The 22,799-nt window shown below is 41.1% G+C and overlaps 1 protein-coding gene and 1 non-coding gene across 2 annotated transcripts; both read right to left on the bottom strand.

Annotated features, from left to right (window-relative positions):
• Positions 1-965: 965 nt before the first annotated feature.
• Positions 966-22,770, bottom strand: SLC46A3 (solute carrier family 46 member 3). The gene is made up of 6 exons (XM_003919716.4): positions 22,267-22,770; positions 21,584-21,796; positions 15,852-16,722; positions 13,971-14,054; positions 7,674-7,830; positions 966-5,022 (listed from the first exon to the last, which is right to left on the bottom strand). The coding sequence occupies exons 2-6, from the start codon at positions 21,770-21,772 to the stop codon at positions 4,938-4,940; spliced, it is 1,386 nt and encodes a 461-aa protein (XP_003919765.1). The 5' UTR covers positions 21,773-21,796; positions 22,267-22,770; the 3' UTR covers positions 966-4,937.
• Positions 7,432-7,537, bottom strand: LOC120365798 (U6 spliceosomal RNA). The gene has a single exon (XR_005580647.1). It is a non-coding gene; the product is annotated as a U6 spliceosomal RNA (small nuclear RNA).
• Positions 22,771-22,799: the final 29 nt, after the last annotated feature.

The following is a 22,799-nucleotide window of genomic DNA, read 5'->3' as shown; positions in this document are numbered from 1 at the left end:
TTGAAAAGTAGAAGTTCCAAGGTTTTGATTTTGGTCTGGTCTTTAAGTGAAAAAGCAACCAGTAAATGTAAGTTAAACTTTTACTTCATAGACTTAATATGTAATTAATATATTAACCAGGCAACACTGTTAAAGAAAAGTAAAACGCATTTTTTCTTGTTCTTAATTTGTATATTATAAGATGCCATAAAATATTCTTTATGAACTTGGTGTATAAAAATTTATATTTTTAGAACATTAGTGAATGGGTCCTCTTTTACAAATAAAAGTATATTTTGATTATTTAGGAACATCTTTGATTAGATTAATTACTGATTTGAAAAAATTGGCAATGTCTAGAGACATTTTTGGAATCACAACTTTGGGAGTGGGCTGCTACTGGCATCTAGTGGGTAGAAGCCAGGAATACAGCTAAAGATCCTGCAATGCATGGAATGTCGGCATCAGTTTATGGTCATGTAACTGGTTGAGAACGCTAAAGGGAAATGAATTTGAAACTCACAATTTGTATTTGTACAGAAGCATTCTATGTCTTTAAAAAACTAATGAACATTCTAAAACTATGTACACAGTTGGAACCAAGAATCCTTTGGTTTAAAATGTCAGTAGTTGCTAAAGTTGACAGATTAAAAAATTTTCTTTTGAGACAAGGTCTCACTGTCTCCCAGACTGGAGTACAGTAACGAAATCATGGTTCACTGCAGCTGAGACCTCCCAGGCTCTAGCAATTTTCTCACTTCAGCCTCCCAAGTGGCTGGAAGTACAGGTGTGCACCTCCACGCCTGGCTAATTTTTAATTTTTTTGTAGAGACAAAGTCTTGCTATATATTGCCCAGGCTGGTCTTGAACTCCTGGCTTCAAGCGATCCTTCTGCCTCGGCCTCCCCAAAGTGCTGGGACTACATGAGCCACTGTGCCCGGCCAGTTACACATTTTTAAAATAGATCTCTTGCTCTTGACTATCGAGATTAAGTTTAGAATTGTCTTTGCCAACAGTGTTCTCCAGCCCACTTTACACTTAAATATAAGAAAATGTAGAAATAATAAAGATTTACTAATTGATTGCTTCTAGATACATTCTCTTTAATTAAGGAAGTTGGAGATTTCAGTACCTTAAACATAGGAATAATAGATACCCTTCCTGGCCAGTAGAGGGTACTATGAAATCAATGAATGTAATTCAGATGGAAAATTGGATGCTTTAATATGGAACTTGGTAATCATGAGTAACACTTTCTGGTGGTCTTTTTGCCTCCTCTCTCCTCTTTTAACCTTCTTTGTGTTTACAGCAGTGGCCCTCAGCCCTGGATGCATATAGGAATCAGCTGGGAATCTTTTGAAGAAACTAGTCAGGATCTTAGTCATAAATTCCAGTAGGACTAGTCTGAGGTGGATCCCAGGAAGTGTGTATTTTTAAAGCTGTCCACGGTTGAGAACCTTTTATATGCTTTATTTCCTTTCTTTGCTTGCTTTGCCTTTGTGTTGGTGATACTCATTAGCATGGGAATTGCACCGGTGCTTCCGACCAACTGGTTGTAAATTGGTGTTCCCACTGTCCCTCTCCTTGGGTTCCATAATTTGCTAAGGCAGCTCATAGAACTCGGGAGTACTTTTACTTACATTTACCCATTTATTACAAAAGATAGTGCAAGGGCCACAGATGAACAGCCAGATGGAAGTGATGCATAGGGCAAAGTAAGGGGGAAGGGGCTGGACGCTTCCGGGCCCTCACCTAGCACGCAACCCTCCCGACACCTCCAGGTTACCCCGTAACCCACTTGCCATGTTGTGAGAAGGAGAGAATAACCAGTGGCTTGAGCCACCGCGCCCGGCCTCAACTCTGATTATTCTAATGAGCATTTAGGGTTGAAAATCACTCATCTAAAGCAGTAGTTTCCACGTCTGGATGTGTATCAGTCACCTGTGGAGGTTTTAGAAACAGATTCTAAGACCCCACTGCAGACCTACTGAAGCAGAATCTCTAGTACATGAGGCCAGAGATTTTTATCAATTAATATTATTTTTATGTTTAATTCCCCAGATAGTTCCCACATGGAGTGATTTCTTTAAAAGAATACTGAACCCAGGGCACCTTATTCTTATTGTGAAGATTTTTGGGCACTGAATGAGTAATTAGATTATTTAGTGAGTACGGAAGTGGAGAAAGGGGATTTAGATGGTTTTGAGGCTGTGCAATGCAGGCTGTGGACAATCCCATTGACTAGTCCTCTCTAACGATGAGAATCTTCATTTCTAGTAAATAAGGTAATCTAACCCCCTTTGTACACTGCTGGATAACATGGACCACGTTTCTTCCTGTTTGACTTCACTTTATCTGGGCTCCATAAAGAACAGTCCTTCCATTAACATTTTTCTTCAGATAATCAGGTTACACAATGGGAGAGTAGATTTTTTTTTTTTTTTTTTTCATTTCTGTCTTGAGTCCATATTTCCCCATCCCATCAGCTTGTATGCTTCTCTCGTCTCTTCAACACCGCATTTACGCATTGTCTCTTAGGCTAGACACTTTGGAGATGACAAGTTCATTTGTGCTACATTTTTGCCCTGGGCCACCTCAATCTAATCTGCTGCTATACTTGCTACATCTCAAACAGAGTTTTTGCTCAACTGAGAAACCATCTGTTAACCCTTCAACTGTATTACATAGTAGCTCTTCAGATGAGATGTGTAAACCGTGGAATGTTGAGCTGGAAGAGACTTTATAGACTATCTTGTCTAAGCTCAAAAAAGACAGTAACTCTAGGCAGTTTCGTGGGGTACAGTTTTTTGCTAATGTGTTCTTGATGGGTACATGATGCTGCACGTGTACAATTCTTGCTTTGGGGCTTATAATCTGTTACTGCAAACTCTAGCTATGAAGAACCTCAGTAGGGTCAAGTCCATTCACGTGTCATGCTGACAGGCACTGAGTAACCACGGTCAAGCCAAATCTCTGTGAGACTTACTTTTCTCTTCTGTAAAATGAGGAGAAGGAAGATCTACTTTATAAACTGTAAGATGCTTTTTCTTTTGGTTCAGGAAGAACCTTGGACAGGAAGGAAAACAAAAATATATCAATCAATCTGAGAATCAGTTATTACATGGGCCCCAAGCCCAGAAGATATTAGCTAAACTTAAAAGGAATGATCTTGGAAAAAAGAAATCCAAATAAGAATTTCTAGTTATTAAATTATGAGTGCTATTCACTGGCCAAGCAATCATTGATTTCCTTGAAGCCCTAAGCAATGCTATAAAACAGAAGACTGTATCTGCTTTCAAGAGATTACAATGAAGTTAATCATTTAGTTGCACTTTAGGGCATTTGTGTTATTATTTATGGTAACAGGAAATGGGAAGTATTAAAGGACCTATGAAAATACTGTAAATCAATTTTATAGTGTATAAACTGGCATATTTTTCAATTTGTTTGCAAGACTGGCTTAATGATTGGCATAACAGTGGTTACTCTCATAAGGCTTTAAATATATGGCTTTAAATGATTTTTACAAGTAAAAATAAAATTTTGTAGTCATTTAGTTTAGTTCAACAAACATTTATTGACTATATAATGAGTAATCAAAAGTTGTCCCAGTACCCAAGGTGATGCTTGCCACGTAGCAGAAACAACAATTGCAAGTGGATGAATATGCTGGGACAAGCACACACTAAGAGCCGCAGAAGCCCTGCAGGGACTGGAGGATAAGGAGGGATGTCCAGAAGGCTGCTGTGTGGAAGAAGCAATGTTCTGGCTGAGACCCGAAGATTTCAATGTAATGTGGGAGGAAGAGCAAATGGAACAGTGTGTGAAAAGACACAGAGGCATGAGACCACATGGTGTTTTTAGAGACCAAGGTGGACCTCAGGATGAGTGTATGGCAGTAAGAAATGAGATGGGAAGGGGTAAAATCATGGCTGGCTTGCTTGTTTGATCCTTTTCCTAGCAGTGACAGCCACTGCTGTGGCTGTACAAGATTGGTGTTTTTAAAATGCCCTCATCAGTATTTCTAATTGAACAAGGATGGACAACAGCTGGATAAGAAAGACTAGAGGTAGAATTCTCAGCCAGGGATTATGGAATGCGAATATCCTTTTACTGACACAAGGAACAAGTGTTGGCCCCAAACATTAATTACATTATACCACTATTAGCTGTTCATTCAGTTTTTTAACTTCTTTAGGGCAATTTTATTTATAATCTATTTTTTCCCAATTACCCATTACATTTAGAAATACTATCGCTCCTTTCACTGATGAGACACATTAAGAAAAGTAAAAAATACATATTCTTTAAAGTACCTCCCTTTTAAGGATTTTGTATCAATGAAGCACTGATTGTGGATTTCGTGTATAGTCTTCAGAAGTCACAGTGTATAAGCTCTGACTATCAATAGCAGCTTAATAGGCTCTAGAAAACAAAGCGTTACCAAGTATTGGTAAAATTATATTATTCGTATTTGAAACTTACACCATTATTTTCCTACCAATGAGTGATTCATCATAATTTTTATTATGCCTTCAAAATCCCTGAGAGAGGCCAGAAACCCATTCTGCTGATGAAGAAACTGAGGTAAAGAGTTTTCTCTTTGGCCTCAGTGTGAGAGCCTGGAATATGTCAGAGAGATTATTGCTTTTGCCTTACCAAGTTTCTTGATCCCTCCTTACACCCTTAAGTTTTAATGTTTCTCTTCTAAGTTCAAAAGTGAGAAACACTTGAGATTTGTTTTGTGTATTGCAAGTATATTGCATGATAAAGTGTTCAAAGTGCATGGTACCTTAAGAAGCTAAAGCCAGGAGCTGTCTCTCTGACTGTTCAGTTTAGAAGAAAGGATATGTAAAATTGGTTATCAATGAAGCACTGATTGTGGGATTCATTTATAGTCTTCAGAAGTCATAGTATATAATATGTGCATTAATAGATTTTTTCTGTTTAAATCACAGTCATCTGTCTGAAGCATCTTCACTGGATTCTTCTTGTATAAGAAGTTCATAGCTTCCCTCATTCCAGATGGTACACTTGACAACACTGTAAAAGCAAACCAGAGATTTTAAAACTGAGATTAAGACAATATCTACATGAGTAATTTGTTTTCCAGCTTTTTTCCCAGTTACAGAGCTTTTAATGAATTATGGCAAATTATCAGGTGGAGTATCCTGGCATTTTGAATCCAGCTGACTCATTCATGGTGCTCTGAAAATAATTTTAAAACTACATGATTTTTTTCTCTTCTAGACCCCTAAGATATCCCATCTGTCCCATTGTTAACTCTGCATAGTCCACAAAAAATAGTTATAAGTAAAATCATTACTGAAGTTCCTGTTGAATAGCTATAACTGAAGCTCAAAAGCAGGACATTTGGAGGTAACACAGCATGTAATTCTGATTTTTAAAATATTAAGCAGTATAGGGATAAAAAGAATCTCAGGAGCCCATCTACATTTACCTCATTATTAAAAAGACAATTGCCTTTTATCTATCTGTTATAGAATTTATAAATATATGAAGAATAAAATTAGAATTACCCATTATTCTACTCACCATGTATGCAATTATTTTCTTTAATTTAATTTTCCTAATTTTTAAAAAATCTTTTTTTTTCCTTTGACCAGGCACGTTGGCTCACGCCTGTCATCCCAGCACATTAGAGGCAGATCACCTGAGGTCAGGAGTTCCAGACCAGTCTGGCCAACACGGTGAAACCCATCTCTACTAAAAATAAAAAATGAGCCAGGTGGTGGTGCACGTCTATAGGCCCAGCTACTTGGGAGGCTGAGGCAGGAGAATGGCTTGAATCTGGGAGGTGGAGGTTGTAGTGAGCCAAGATCACACCACTGCACTCTAGCCTGGGCGATAGAGTGAGACTCTGTTGAAAAAAAAAAATCTTTTTTTTCGTAAATATGAGGGTCTCACTATGTTACCCAGATTGGTCTTGAACTCCTGGCCTCAAGCAATCCTCCTGCCTCAGCCTCCCAAAGTGTTGGGATTACAGGCGTGAGCCACCGTGCCTGGCTACAGTTCTTATTAGTTAAGTCATTTTTTATGCTGTACCATCATTTACTTAAACATTCTCCTACTGTTGGACAGTTTGGTCATTTAAAATTTTTTGTTGTAATTAACGTTTTTATATATCAATTTTTGACACCATTCCTGATGATTTCTTTAGAGTATGTTTCTAAAAGGAATTGGTGGATCAATCACTATGAACTTTAAAGAAAAAGCTTTTGATACATTCGTGAATTGCTTTATGATATAGCCGAAGAAGCACTATTATCAGCAATGTATAAGATCAATTGTCTCATCTTGCGCTCACCAGCACAGCATGTATTTGTAATGCAGTTAATTCAACAGCTAAATAGTCTCTTTTTAAAAAAAGATAACTCGTACAAATAACTTTTCATCAAAATTAGAGGAACTGTAAATACTGTTGTTCTCTGACACAGATGTAGGTATCAGAATTCAATAGAGACAGTAAGTACCAAGCTCCTACTCTAAGACATGAGCCAGCCCTTTAAGGAGTTTGTCATCTTGGCAGGATGCTTAACACCTGTGTTTATCGGTACCTTCCTCCCTAACTCAGAGCCTCACCCCAAAGTGCTTAGAAGAAAGCAGAGAAGGCCTGGCTTCTTGTGCCCGCTTTGCCTTGATTCCCATCACTGTGTGAGGCTGGCAGCCGCCATGCTATGCTATCAACCACATGGAATAGAGCTCAGTGGGAACAGATTAATGCATCAAATAAATTTGCTTGGACATTTCAGCAATCACCCATCTAGTTGGCTCACATTTTTTGTTAAATAGAAAGCAAAAAAGGCATACATACTGTTTTTATCTTTATGCTTCTATCTCTTCATTATATGTACTATTCATAAATGGAATTTTGTGCTTCTTTAATTTTAACATTTAAATATTAAAACATTTAAGCATTAAAGTTTAAACAAGTCATTAAAACAAGACAAAGCCACTAAACAAGCCCACTCTGAAAAGAGAACCCTATAGTCAGCATATCCTATCTTCTTTTGTCATTTATACAAGAATCTGTATGAAAATCAATCTCATTTTGATCATCAGGGGATATTGTACTCTGGGAAATCATAGTTTGAAGGTATGTATCTCTAATCTTAGATACTAATTTAATCAGTGGTTCAAAGGCGGGGAGTTATAACAAACACAATCTTTCTTTTAATTCTTCAGTCATGTCATTCTTGTTCTTCCTAAGTCTCCCAACATTATTGACATATGCTTTTATGTCTATTTGTTTTATTTGTTAATTTTAATGAGATGGGGGTCTTGCTATGCTGTCTAGGTTGGTCTTAGACACCTGGGCTCAAAATGAGCTTCCTGCCTCAGTCTCCTGAGTAGCTGGGACTTCAGGCATACACCATCATGACTGGCTCTCTCTCTCTCTCTCTCTTTTTTAAATTAAAACATTTATTTTACTAAAATATGAAATGCTTCATGAATTGTCATGTCATCCTTGCACGGGGAGCATGCTAATCTTCACTGTATTGTTCCAATTCTGTATACGTGCAGCTGAAGCGAGCACTTCATGTCTGAAAGTTCTTGAGAAAAGCACATTCTGAGGCAAAATTTCAACAGATCTATGTGATTTTACTGGTGAAGTTAGGGAATTCACTGAATCCTTATGCCCTTTGATAAAATGATTAAAAATCATGACATACCATAGACTGATTGCTGGAAGTAGTAACAGACCAGCAGACAGCAGGAAAGAGAAGCCAGGGTACCAAGCAACAGTGGCTGAGTAAATTCCATTGAAAGTAGAAACCGCAGTGACTCCTCCAAGTGTTTCTAAGAAAGCAATACAAGCAAACAGGGTACCTGTTTGGGGTAGGGATATAGAGGGAGAAAAAGAAGAGGCAGAATTACAAAACAACACACACAAACTAATGGAGACGACTGTTATTCACGGAAAACAGTAAACATTGGTGAATGCAATGAAAGTTATTCCCCCAAAATCCCTGAGAAGTCAGCAGCCCATTCTACATCTGAGGAAATGAAGGGGAAGATTCTCCTTGGACCCGATGTGAGACAGGTTAAAAACTCCAAATAGCTAAGTTTCAGTGTCCACAGGGCAAAGCTAAAATGACACTGCAGATGACTCATTCGAAAACGGCATGTCTCTCCTCTCTGCACAGCCCCAGGCAAAGCCACACCTACCCGTGCTCTTCTGGATGCTGTCTCCCACCCTCCATCCCTGTGCTAATCTGTGTGTGACACCTGAAAGCCCAGGATGGCTCTGAACAAGCAATGCTTCCTGCAAGAGCCTTTTGAAAGGTAAAGAAAACCTTATATGGTCTGGGCGCAGTGGCTCAAGCCTGTAATCCCAGCACTTTGGGAGGCCGAGGTGGGTGGATCACGAGGTCGAGAGATCGAGACCATCCTGGTCAACATGGTGAAACCCCGTCTCTACTAAAAATACAAAACATTAGCTGGGCATGGTGGCGCGTGCCTGTAATCCCAGCTACTCAGGAGACTGAGGCAGGAGAATTGCCTGAACCCAGGAGGCGGAGGTTGCGGTGAGCCGAGATCGCGCCATTGCACTCCAGCCTGGGTAACAAGAGCGAAACTCCGTCTCAAAAAAAAAAAAAAGAAAAGAAAAAGAAAACCTTATATGCTCCTCAGTCTGGCAAGAGTGACAGCTGCAGGCAGCGAGGAGATTCTTACCATACATTCTGCAATTGGAATTTTATCCCTCTCTTCAAAGTGACCAAAAAATTCCATCACCACTAGATTTTGCATGTTTGACACATCAGATCAACCATCCTGTGCGCTAGTGAAGGTTTATGCCACAGTTTAATATTAAGTGACTCTTTAAAACATACATTTCCACCTTACTACTTGCAACTGCCTCTGCCCTAATGCGCCTTACAAGATGAAGAGTGGGGATTCTGCTACGGTCACTTGCTATACACCAAATTTGGTCAAGGGTAGGCCACTCAGCATTGTTCATAAAGTCTAAAATGACTGCATGGTCAGTAAAAGCTCACAGTCAGAGAGAAACAGACACTATTCTACTGATGTTTACTTGTGCCTGGAATCCAAGACAATGTCAACTGAAGAGTTAAACCTCCAAAAGACAGGCTGGCCATCTTCATGTGCTTTTCTTCCTCTTCGTCAAATTTTGCATCACCAGGTTGAATAAAATTTCGTGACCATTTTCAGCCAGATCGACCTGGCTTTCTCGGTCTCAGAAAGCTTCTGCTTTCTGCAGACTTCATTAACAAGCCACTGTGCTTGTTCCCTGCTTTGCCAAGTTTATTTTCCCATGATAAACTGTAATGCATTTTTCTTATTGACAATACAAATCGTGTAAATAATTGCGTTTGCCTGAACTGATAGGAAGGAAAGGCCAAGCCTGAGGATTACCTCTCAAAATTAGATATGGTTTTTGTTTATATTCTAATTTTCCCCATGGTCTTGATCTTTCAGACAGTGTATTGATTTTTATATTTAAACGTTTTCATTTTGTTGTACATATTCTCATATATTGCTTCAAATTATTCATTGAATGACGGGGCATACAGTCATAAAATATACATCTATCTCTGTGAAATACCGTGTGCTCACTTATGTGTCTTCTTTTGACTAAAATGAAAGCTTTGTCGCTCTGCCTTGCACATCTGCCTTGCTCACAGCTCTATCCCCAGGGCTCAGCTGCTTGTGCATGCCAGACATTTAATAAATATTTGTCAAATGAATGAATAAAAGCTTAACTCAGGATCCCATTTACCAGTCACCAAGTAGCATGCAGACTTACTGCCTCCATGATTTATGATAATACATTAAGTCAGTTTAATTGGAAGGACGTTCTTCTACTTGTTTGACTACATTATTTTCTTTTATTTCTGATCTCTTGCTGCAGCCAGGAATAGTGCTATGGGAAACAGACCACACAGTACCGGTTCTATTATGTAAGGGTTTTCATCTATTCTTGATGGGAAATAGGTCAGACGGTGCACCGTTTGCTCCGATGGAACCATACTATTATGAAGTAGCTTTAGCTGGTTGCTCAGCTTCTCTGAGCATTTCAACTTGTTTAATAGTTGCCAGAGATAAAACAGGATTGAAGGATAAGAACAAATGAATTTATCTTTTAAATCCTGTTTTTTTTAATCCAATAGACCTCAAAAATCAAGTCTGTTTTACTGTATCCCAATTTATAATCACAAGGAGTAGATGAGTGATGTCCAAGTAAAATAGTCGAAGGCAGCTTCAGCTCTGAGTTCACAGCGGTGCCGAGCACAGAGATCTCAAAATAATTACCAGAATTCCATTTTCTCACCTTTCTTATTTAAGATAATAGAAATAATGACAGGTATCTGAAAACTTAGGCAGTATTTTCCCACTCCTCTGGTTATTTAAAGTGTATAATATTTTCACAAAAATTGCCAATTTAAATAATGGTGAAGGATGGGAATACATTTAGTTATAGAAATGTTGACACCATCCAAAAGATGATTTAGCTTGCATTTAACAACAAAGTAATTTAAATATCCTGGAATAATGAAGTCGCAATTCACAGTTACTGTAATTCCGATAAAGAACTGCTAAAATGTACACTAAACATTTAAAAATATTACTATATTTAACAGTATGATATGATCTTTTTATTTTTATTTTTTGTAGAGATAGAGTCTCCCTCTGTCACCCAAGCTGCTCTTGAACTCCTGGCCTCAGTGATCCTCCTACCATGGCCTCCCAAAGTGCTGGGATTATAGGTGTGAGCCACCACAGCTGGCAGAGCTGACTTTTAAAAAGCCTTTATAAACTAAACCAAATGTAAACAAAAATAAACTATACATCTTGACAACTCTATTTTTGGTCTAAGTCAAAGCAAGTAAATTTTTCCGCAACAGCTTTATTGAGCTATAATTAACATCCCACAAACCTCACCCTTTTAAAGTCTACAATTCAGTGGTTCTTAGTATATTATAGAGTTTTACAACCATCTCCACTATCTGTGGAACATTTTCATCACCCCCAAAAGAAACTCTATACCCATAAGTACTTGTTTCCCTTCCCCAGCCCCAGTCAAGGCCTAATTTAATTTCTGTCTCTATGGATTTGCCTATTCTGGATATTTCACGTAAACGGAATCATATTTATATGACAATATATGACCTTTTGGGACTAGCTTCTTAAATTTGGTATAATCATTTCATAGTTCATCCATGTGATAGCATGTAACAACGATACTTCTTTTTATTGCAGAAGAACAGTTCGCTGGATGGATAAACCACATTTTGTTTATCCATTTGCCAGTTCGTGAACATTTGCGTAGGCTTTACTTTTTTGCTGCTATGAATGATGCTGCCATGAACAAGACTGTGTGCGGACATATGCTTTCACTTCTCATGGTGTGTAAGTAGGGGAGGGATTGCTGAATCATAAGGTAACTAACTTTCTGAGGAACTGCCAAACTGCTTTGCATGGCGGCTGCACCGTTTTACGTTCCCACTAGCAGTGTATGAGGGCTCCAATTTCTCCACATCCTCATCAACACTTGCTATGGCCTATTTTATTTTGGCCAGTGGGTCTCACTCAGTGGTTTTGCTTTGCATTTCGCTGATGGCTAATGATATTGAGGATTTTCATGTGCTTATTGGTCATTTGTATAGCTTCTGTTCAAATCCTTTGCCCATTTTTAAATTGAGTTGCCTTTTTGTTGCTGAATGTTAAGAGTTCTTAAATATGCTGGGTGTGAGTTCCTGATTAGACAAATATAAATTGCAAATATCTTCTCCCGTTCTGTGGGTTGTCGGTTGTCGTTTCACTTTCTTTCTTCCTTCCTTTTTTTTTTTTTTTTTTTGAATTTTTAGTAGAGACGAGGTTTCACCCTGTTGGCCAGGCTGGTCTCTAACTCCTGACCTCAGGTGATCTCCCCCACCTCGGCCTCCCAAAGTGCTGGGATTATAGGTGTGAGCCCCTGCGCCTAGCCTCACTTTCTTGGTGTTATCCTTTGAAGGACAAAATTTTTCGAAGGACAAACTTTGAAGTTTTTGGATGAAGTCTAATCTGTCCATTTTTCCTTTGTTGTTGTGCTTTTGGTGTCATATCTAAGAAACTATTGCATAATCCAAAGAAGCAGATAGATTTTTACATAGTTTACATACATTTTTCTTTTCTGTAGCAGTTTTCAAGGTAATCATCATCACATCCTTTATAAACAGCTGTGTGAATACATAACTACACCTTATGAGTGAAAAATAAGAGGCCGGGCACAGTGCCTCCTGCCTGTAATCCCAGCACTTTGGGAGGCCGAGGCCAGGGAGATCACCTGAGGTCAGGAGTTCAAGACCAGCCTGGCCAACAGGGTGAAACCCCGTCTCTACTAAAAATTCAAAAATTAGCTGAGTGTGGTGGCAGGCACCTGTAATCCTAGCTACTCAGGAGGCTGAGGCAGGAGAATTGCTTGGACTCAGGAGGCAGAGGTTGCAGTGAGCCAACATCATACCATTGCACCCCAGCCTGGGCAACAAGAGCAAAACTCTGTCTCAAAAAAAAAAAAAAGAAAAGAAAAGAAAAAGAAAAAGATAAGAAATATATTTTTTAAATTTACTGAATTACGTAGTTTTCTCCAGTGTTGACTAAACTGATATAAATACAATAGCATAATTATGAATTATTCATATGTAATCAAATAGGTACATTCACAGCACTGGGTTAAGAACTGACATTAAAGGAAGTGCCAACGTCTAATAAGATTCAGATGATACAAAAGGGAAGGAGGACAACCCCATATGCCTCATATCTAACTAATAACTAGTTCTCGCTGGAAATCTAATTTTTGTCTTTGGTGCATCCTGGTTATTCTCTGCCCACCCTGCCCGCCCCTTCAACTGTTTGACTTTGTGTGCCCTGCTCTGTGCGTGAGAGGCTGACCCCACGGATTGTATGACTTGGACTTTCTTGCTGGCCCGAGTTCCTGCTGCACTTGGTTAAAAGGATGAAGGAGGAGAGAGGGTACAGTGTTCTCTGCTTCCTATCCGGGGCATCTCTCTGGCTGCCTTGATGATGTCCACTCTCTATAATGGCCTTCATGAAAGTCTCTTGATGGAATCAGCTGAGTGGGACCCTCCTTTCTGCCAGGACTCTGAGTCAGGCCCAGCTGTGATATTTGCAGGAGCCAGTGTAAGAACATCATTAGAGGCTTATATATTATAATCTAAGGATTTAAGCATTTAAAAGTTGTCAGTTATTTGAAATCTGGCTAACAAACTATTAACTAAAATATATTCTGACTTCCTACTGTGAAAAATATATCTTTGTAATGAATGATCTAGAAGCTAGCACACGCGTAGGATTCTCAGATGTTTTCAGAGTTCCATGTAGGACAGGGTGGCCCAGGGTGAGCTGACTCTCAGCCTTGGTGCCCAGCTGGAGCCCACCCTCATTCTATCCCTTGCACCACCCTCTCAGAAAGGGTCATTTACATGTGGGTGTAGAGGACCCCCACCCTGCGATTCCACGGTCCAGCTAGACCCTCTCTAAGGAGTTGCCCTTTGGCTCCTTCCTTGGTCTACAGGTGAGCACACTGGGCACAGTACACCCTCAGGAGAAGGCGGCTGAGGAAGAGGATCATCCAGGCCCTCGCTGGACATGAGCCCAGAGCTGTCTGGGCTGGGAATTGCCGGGACCTAGGTGGGCGGAGTGCAGTCTAGAAGGAAGGAGACATGGTAAGCTCCCAGCAGGCATCTCCCACTTGGCCCTGAGGTCTCCTTTCTTCCTGTGGTGGGGCACAGCCAGAGCCAAGCGAGCTGTCTAAAGTACCCGGCCCTAGGCAGGGGCTCCCTTGCAAGAGTGTAAGCCTTTTCCTAAAGCTTACCACTTTACTCAAAAGGAGATCCATACATTAAAAGGGCTGTAGATTATTCTGAAGCATCAAACATTGATTGTACACAGTTTTGAGTTGGTACAGATGGTAGATTCATGATAGTTCTTAAATAAATTAAACTTACCTTGTTCAGTAGAATGAACCACTTTTGACAACATGGACCGCAGAACAGAGAACGGCACGATAGTGAAGAGGAACGGCACCCTGGCTGCGGGAGAACAGATTCAAAATCACCGGCTCATTCTGAAAGCTAACAGCCAGTTTAAAACGGGAAACACTTCACTCTGTCTATGTATTTCCTTTTCTACAAGCATCCTAACTCACTGCACCTAAAAATTAAATTAATGAATTGTAGAATTCTGCTTGATGAATTAAAGTAGACTACGGACAGGTCAGTTTAAGGTTACTTTACTCTAGAATTCTTATTCCAGTACAAAGAACAAGAGTCCGTGCAATTTTTAGGTCTAGATCTATTTATATAATCTGCTGATTAAGACTGATCTGCTTATTTTTCTTAACTATGTATTAACCTAACTCGTTCTTGTTTGTGCTTTTTCAGACTTGGCACTCTTAGTGTTAGCATGCCTTTGTTACATTGATTCATTCATTGGTAAACTGGTTATCATCTTGCCTGTTCATCTTTATGGTGGAATAAGTTTATAAGCATAAATTACTCCTGGTCTTCAATTGGAACTCTTAATAGTCAGTAGTGCTTTTAATTACATCATATACAGTTATATATGGCATCAGCAGATTACAGTTATCAGAGTGTTTTCACATAGATTAACTTACTTAGCCTTGGCAGCTCTCAGGGAGACAGGGAGAAAAACTGGCCGTTATTGAATGGTAGGCATTGTGCTAAGTGAGTGCTTGACACCTACGTAATATTCATTGTAACCCTCTAAATTAGGTAGTACCATGCCCATTTTACAGGTGAGAAAATGAGGGCTGAGAGTAGTTCAGTAACGTGCCCAAGATCATCTAGTACTCTAGAGGGAAGTTAGGCCCAATTCTGTTTGGTCACACTGCTTCCCTGCGAGATAGCAAGGGGTTAACACTTTTATTAGAGAAAACAGTAAATTGGACCTTTCCCAGAGTCTCATCTTATAGTTCCATAGCCTTTTCCAATGCAGTATCTCATTTGAACCCTGCAAAAACAGTTATGAGGTAGATTGTTAAGGAAGCAGTCAAATTTGCCAACCAGCAGTTTCATCAAAAATCAGTTCATGAAATGGTCGACTTGCTGAAAGATCAATTTGCAAAACCTGTCTTTAAAAAATTCCATCTTGAATACATTAAATTGATATAGTTTTTTTCTTATAAATACTTTCAGTATATTTTATACCATTGTCCTAAGTATTTTTAAGGAAAGTTGCCTTCTTGGCAGCATTTTGAGAAATGTTCACTTTAATGAAAGCTATACTGAAGAACTCATTCATAAGAATGTTCTTCAAAACAATTTTGTGGCAAATATGCAAATCTGGGAAATTGTGGTTATTCAGTGAATTAAATTTATTTATTTATTTATTTTGAGACAGAGTTTCACTCTTGTTTCCCAGGCTGCAGTGCAATGTGTGATCTCGGCCCACTGCAACCTCCACCTCCCATGTTCAAGCAATTCTCCTGCCTCGGCCTCCCCGGTAGCTGGGATTACAGGCATGCACCACCACGCCCAGCTAATTTTGTATTTTTTTTTTTAGTAGAGATGGGGCTTTGTCATGTTGGTCAGGCTGGTCTCGAAATCCTGACCTCAGGTGATTCACTTCCCTCAGCTTCCCAAAGTGCTGGGATTACAGGCGTGAGCCACCATCCACGGCCTAGTGAATTAAATTTTTAAAGCAAATTTAGCTTTTGGCTTATTGACTCCTGGCAAACTAGCTATTTCCCTTTAATTGAACTAGAATGGCTTCAATAGAGGGCTTTATATTAAAGTTTTCTCCCAACAGACAAATTAATTTCATATGAATATCAAATACATAGTTCTAAAGCTATATTTGGAACTCACCTAAAAACATCATGAGTGTTGTCCTGGCAAACGCAGTCATAGCCATTCCTGTCATAGTGGTAAGAATCCCAATGAAGGCCATATGGATATCCTTCATACAATAAGAAAAAAGCCATATTCCTAGGAAACTAGTGAAAAAAGAGGCACTACCCAAAGCTGATCCATAGCCTATAAAAACTTCATTCCAGCAGAGTGGTGAATCCAATTCATAAAGGATAAAAATTGGGGCAATGCCAATGACCACAAAATAATAAGTGATTATTGTAAAAAGTAATAAACAGAGCAAAACTCGTCTCTTACCAGAAGGATTTTTAAAAAGCATGTAAGTTCGGTAAAATAGGTCTTTGAAGCCTTCACTACATGACATAGTAACATTCTGAGATGAAGACTCTTTTGCTGGGTCACCGAGAAAAAATAAAATATAGACCAAATTAACAGCAAGAGACACCGCAATAATTAGAAAGGACCACACAAAACCTAGTTCCCTAATGAAATAGCCAGATGACAGTCCTGTTAGACCAGTAACGATTCCAAGCAGAAAGTCAATGATAGCTATTCGAATAGTTTTCTGTTTGTGTTCTTTACACTGATCAACTATATAGGCAAAGCAAGCTCCCCAAAATGTGGTATAATTGCCACAAAGTGCACCAATGAAGGTAGATGCAATCAAAAGCTGGAATGGGAAGGCAAAATAGCAAAGCAAACAGAGCCAAATGCTGGTTGCAAGAGCACCAATGGAAGACAAAATCATAGGGAATTTTCGACCATGGTGATCACTAATAGACAAAAGTATGAATGTAGACACTAGACCAGGAATTAATCCACTTATGTCCATCTGCAGATTAAAACGTGACACTTTTTTCTGAACTTCCTGCAAAGAAATAAAAAGAAGACAATGTAGTTTACACAATGTGCGTAAAAATATCATGGAGTATGCTTTTTTCCCTGTGGCCAGTAGGTTATGGGTGGGGAATCTCCGGTGCATGGGCAGGACTAATGGGGCTTACATTTTCATCCAGTACATAAAGCAAGTACAGACTGAATATCCCTTATCTGAAATGTTTGAGACCAGAAGTGTTTTGGATTTTGGATTTTTTCAGATTTGAGGATATTGGCATGTACATAATGAGATACCTTGTGGACGGGACTCACATTTAAAAGCAAAATTCATTTATGTTTCATATATACCTCATATATATAGCCCAAAGGGAATTTTATACAATATTTTAAATAATTTTGTGCATAAAACGGTTTCCATTGAGAACTTATGTGTGGAATTTTACACTTGTGGCTTCAAAACAGTGATCAAAACGTTCCAGATTTTGGCCGTGCGTGGTGGCTCATGCCTGTAATCCTTGCACTTTGGGAGGCCAAGGCAGGAGGATCACATGAGGTCAGGAGTTTGAGACCAGCTTGGCGCCAACATGGTGAAACTCTGTCTCTACCAAAAAATACCCAAAAAATTCGCCTTTATTTAGGAAGTGCTTGGCTGTTGCCTTTTTTTTTTAACCCCTGTCTCCAAAAATAGATTAGTGAAAAACATATTCGTTTATTTACTAAATAAAAGAATTAAAAATAAGATAAAATTGAAAGAGGAGCCTTATACTATGCAGATGGTAGCGTGCCATGGCTGAGTGTGGTGACTCATGCTTGTAGTCCCAGCTCTGTGGGAAGCTGAGGAGCATCTCTTGAGCCCAGGAATTTGAGACCAGCCTGGGCAACATAGCGAGACCCTCTCTCTAAAATAAATTAAAAAAAAATAGGCCGGGTGCGGTGGCTCACACCTTTAATCCCAGCACTTTGGGAGGCCAAGGTGGATGGATCACTTGAGGTTAGGAGTTCGACCAGCCTGGGCAACATGGTGAAACCCCATCTTTACTAAAAATACAAAAATTAGCCTGGTAAGGTGGCTCATGCCTGTAGTCACAGCTACTCCAGAGGCTGAGGCAGGAAAAGTACTTGAATCCAGAAAGCAGAGGTTGCAGTGAGCTAAGATTGTGCCATTGCACTCCAGCCTGGGTGACAGAGTGAGACTCCATCTCAAATAAATAAAAATATAAAGTAAACCAAGATGGTAGTGTGTCATGACCTGAGGAGTAGGATAAACTCAACTTCCAAGGGCCAAAATGACAATGGCAGACGACATACACACAGATTGGAAGATGTGTCAACCATTACACTAGTTATTTGATGGAAGGAACTTTGCATGATCTTAAAACATTTTTTGCTTGCCATTTCTCTGTATTTTCTGAAGTTAATATAAAGAGTATGTGGGGTCTAGGCGTGGTGGCTCATGCCTGTTATCCCAGCATTTTAGGAGGCTGAGGCAGGCAGATCACAAGGTCAGGAGATTGAGACCATCCTGGCCAACATGGTGAAACCCTGTGTCTACTAAAATTACAAAAATTAGCCGGGCGTGGTGGCGGGTGTCTGTAATCCCAACTACTTGGGAGGCTGAGGCAGGAGAATTGCTTGACCCCGGGAGGCAGAGGTTGCAGTGAGCCGAGACTGAGCCACTGCACCTCAGTAACAGAGTGAGACTCCCCCCGCCAAAAAAAAAACCAAAATAAAAACGAGTATGTGCCATTTGTATACTGGAAAATACGAAGCTGATTTAAAAAATAGATTTAAACCTTTTTTAGTCATTGCATGAATCACTGAAGGTGATGGTGGTACCTCCTGGGAAGCAAAAATCTTCCTTTGTCCAAAGGAGCAAACAGAGAGTGGGCCACGCCTCCAGCGTGGGTGGCAGGGTGAGGGTAGGGGTGGTTTCTGGTTCCTGGAGGTCTAAGAGCACCAATTTTAAGGGAAGGGGCCTAGAGTAGTAGGTTCTCCTCCATATTAATCCAATTAAGAAATAACAAATGAAAAAAAGTAATTTGAAAATTTGGCAAAAATCTTTGACATGAGACCACTGCTCTGGGCAGTAGGGGTTTCTCAGCAGCTGCGCCAGGCTGGAGGTGGGCCAACACCTGCCACCTGTAAAGCTGCAGAAGCCACCAAACTGGCTGGACCAAGGCCTGTCTCCCCTCACTCTAAAAGGGCAAGAGCAGCAGACTTTCCCAGACATTCTAGTCTTCTCCTCCCAGGTCCCTCCCACTGCAACCAGGGGGCCTGCTCCTAGGGGTTGGCTGAAAGACAGCACAGAATCAAATACAGAAATTGATGAGCTTATAAGGAGAGATTTGTTAAAGCCTACAAAACTGCAGCTAGACAGGAAGAATGAGTTCTGGTGTTCTATAGCACCATAGGTTGACTACAGTTAACGGTAATACATTACATAGTTTCGAATGGCAAGAAGGAGGATATTGAATGTTCTCAACACAAAGAAATGAGAAATGTTTGAGATGACGGATATGCTAATTAGCCTGATCTGATCACTGTACATTGTATGTATCAAAACACCACTGTATATGCCATGAATATGTACAATGATTATTTGTCAACTAAAAAAATAAAATAAGGCCAGGCTCGGTGGCTCACACCTGTAATCTCAACACTTTGAGAGGCCGGGCAGGAGGCTCACTTAAGACCAGGAGTTCAAGGCCAGCCTGGGAAACATAGCAAGACCCTGTCTCTACAAAAAAACTTTTAAAATTAGCTGAGTGCAGTGACACGTGCCTGTAGTCCCAGCTACTCAGGAGGCTGAGGTGGGAGGATCCCTTGAGCCTAGGAGTTCAGGGTTGCAGCGAGCTATGACCATGCCACTGCACTCCAGCCTGGGAAGTAGAATGAGACCCTGTCTCAAAAAATACTATACATACATAAATACACAATAAATAAAATAAAATAAACTCTTCAGGTGATTCCAATATGCAGTCAGGGTTAAAAAACACTGTGTTAGAGGTTTCAGGATGGGATTCAAGTATGTATATTAACAAATATCTCCCGGGCCGAAATATGAAGAGCACCCCTGCTCTAGGACCCCAACTTTGAAACTAAGAGGATTTATTGGCCAGGGACAGTGGCTCACACCTGGAATCCCAGTACTTTGGGAGGCCAGGGCAGGCAGATCACGAGGTCAGGAGTTCAAGAGCAGCTGACCAACGTGGTGAAACCCTGTCTCTATTAAAAGTATAAAAATTAGCCAGGTGTGGTGGTGCATGCCTGCAATCCCAGCTACTCAGAAGGCTGAGTCAGGAGAATCGCTTGAACGCAGGAGGTGGAAGTTGTAGTGAGCTGAGATCATGCCACTGCAATCCAGCCTGGGCAACAGAGCAAGACGCCATCTCAAAAAAAAAAAAAAAAAAAAAGAAAGAAAAAGAAAGAGGATTTGTTAAATTCTATTCTTTTTATGTGTGTTTTTCTCAACCTAGAGAGACTCTGGGCTTCTCTGGTTCAGGACCATTTTGCTTATCCTTATCACCACAGGATAATGTGTGATAAACTTGTTTAATGCATGAATAAACACACACAATAAAAAGAAATTCTGAGCCTAGCGAAGCTTCTGACTCCCCAGAATAACATAGGAGCTGTTCTTAAAGGGAGATAAGACTGTTAGGTGAGACCCAGGGCCCTTCTTTTTTCTGACTTTACCCTAAGCCAGAACCTTAATGTCTTCCAGGCTGCTCAGAAATAATCACTTCCAAGAAAATGTTTCCCATGGGAATGAGGAAATGAATAAGATCAGAGGTTGTGCCAAACTGCCTGGCTTCACCCCAGCAAGGTCCCACCTGACATGTGGACGGATACCTCATGAAGTGCTATAACCTTGCCTCTGGGTCGGTTTGAGTTTCCTCCTTCTCAGGCTCGTTTCCCAGTCACAGAGACTCGCAGAGCCAGCAGGAGGTGACTCAATTCCCTTTAACTCATTTCATCTGTCACTGGGAAGCAGCACCACTCCTTTACCATCACAAAATGTCCCCAAGAGGAAGAGTTCAGAGTTTACAGGTGTGATTTGTTTTTGAGGCACTGTAGGAAAAAAAAACATTTCCAAATCTGGATACTATCTCTTGGCATTTTGAAACAGCAGACTTTTATCAAAAACTGCCCAAGGGACCAGGAGAATGGAGAAATGCCTCCTGTTTTACACACAAAAATTGGGGGAGGATGCTGGAGAGAGAGGAAGAAAGCCAAGAAAGTCTCCTTAATATCTGGCTAAACATTTCTGGTGAGGGCAGCGGTGGATAATTCCCACTCTAGATGTCCCCACACAGCCGCTCCTCATCACATGAGAGCCAAGGCTGACTTGACAACACCAAATAATAAATGCTCCTCCGCCCCACCTGTGACAGACACTGGCCCACAGTCTTCAGTGATGGGCCACCTTCTAGAGTCCCTGAAAGCTGGGACATGCAGAAACAGCAAAAGGACTGGGGAGAAAGACAGCAAGGGAGAGGACAGAAACATCATGTTTCAGCCACCCCTGTCCACCAGATTGCTCATTCCAGCCCACCCTGCTCCAATTTTCAGACTTTTTTTTTTTTTTTTTTTTTTTAGGACAAAGGAAGGAGACAGCCACAGAAGAGATGACATTGTGGTGGAATTTTCTGAGAGAAAGGAGAAAAGCTAGTGTCACAGAGAAGAGTGTTTTAAGAAGAAGAGGCAGATTTGAAAGGTATCAGGAAACTTCAAATGGGATGAGATCCAAGTAAAGGCCATTACGTTTGGGATTTAGGACTTTGATGGCTGCCATAGAGAGAGCAATGGATGATGAGTGCAGGGTACTCTGACTCAAAAGCTCGGTACACATTCCCTTTTTATTAAATTCTATGGATATTGTCATTTCTTACCTCTTGGAATATAAAAATTGGACTGCTTTTGTTTTTTTCACACTCAGAAATATTGCTATCAGATGAAAAAGTGTAGTTGCCAGTTTCTTCCCATATTCTCCGATAAACATATTGCGTTGTCAGTGGACTGGTCAAAGTCATAGCAAATGCACTAAGTAAAATGGCAGGTTCTACAAATAAAATCTTCATATTGCCTGCGGAGGTAGCTGTATTCTACAGAAGGAGAAAATAGACAAAGATCATCAGTCTCATCCCAGAGCCTAGATATTCAAAGATGGGGAAGTCTGAGCAATTTTGTGGAGTAAATGTTTCAACAAGCAAACTAGAGAACGGAAAAGGCAGTGCGCACTTTCTCAGAGAATAACTTCTACTCTGGAGTTGAGTGCCCTGTAACACCTGAGGCTGCCACGCTTTCCATTTTTATGATTAGGGCATTGTAGGACTCAAGCTGCCTTTGAGTCTGAAATAATAAACTGTCACCCATCTTGGTTAGCCAATGATCACAGTACAGTTCCCGCACTGTATATTGCCAGCGGGTTTTTCTTAAGTTCAACAATGAGGTTCCTTTTGGGAAGCGACAGTTGCACAACTGTTATTGTTATTTTGCTGCGTGTTAACAGCGGACAGGGAGGGGGCCTTTTAAAAAGCACCTCCCAATCGGAAGGGCCTTATTTTTAACTCACCCCACGATTACAGTCTTCCTGCCAGGCTGGGCGCAGGTCGGGCCGTGCCCGGGGCCGTCGCCTCGGATGCCCTGCACTCGCGCGCGCCCGGGTTCAAGAGCAGCCTCTGCGCCGGGGCAGCAGAGGACGCGCCGGGGACAGTGACCTCGGCAGGGGCGGGGATCCCGGGCTACGCGGCCGGCGCTGGGGTGGGGAGGGGACTTTCCCGTCGAATTCGACCAAATTACGCGTGTCCGGGAGTCTCAAGCAGACCACGACAAACACACTTCCGCGTCCCGCGCGGCACCTGCACGGTTCCCGGCGCAGCCCTCGGCTCCCCCGCGGCCCTGCGGACTCGGCCTCAAGGCGGGGCGGTGGGGCGCGGGGCAGCTGCTGCTCCCTCACGGTGGGCAGTCGGCCGGTCGGTTCCTCTGCCGGTCGGTCCGCGGCCCGGCCGGCGCTCGGCGGTGACTGTGCAGCCGCCAGCTGAGCATCGCTGTCAGCCGAGGAGGCGGGGTCCGCTGCCGCCTGCGCCGTCACTGTCCTACCCGGCC

This window comes from Saimiri boliviensis, chromosome 16 (assembly GCF_048565385.1).
Source record: "Saimiri boliviensis isolate mSaiBol1 chromosome 16, mSaiBol1.pri, whole genome shotgun sequence".
NCBI classification, from domain to species: domain Eukaryota; kingdom Metazoa; phylum Chordata; class Mammalia; order Primates; family Cebidae; genus Saimiri; species Saimiri boliviensis.
Note: the sequence above shows the minus strand (reverse complement) of the source record. Positions and strands in the feature narration are given on the sequence as shown.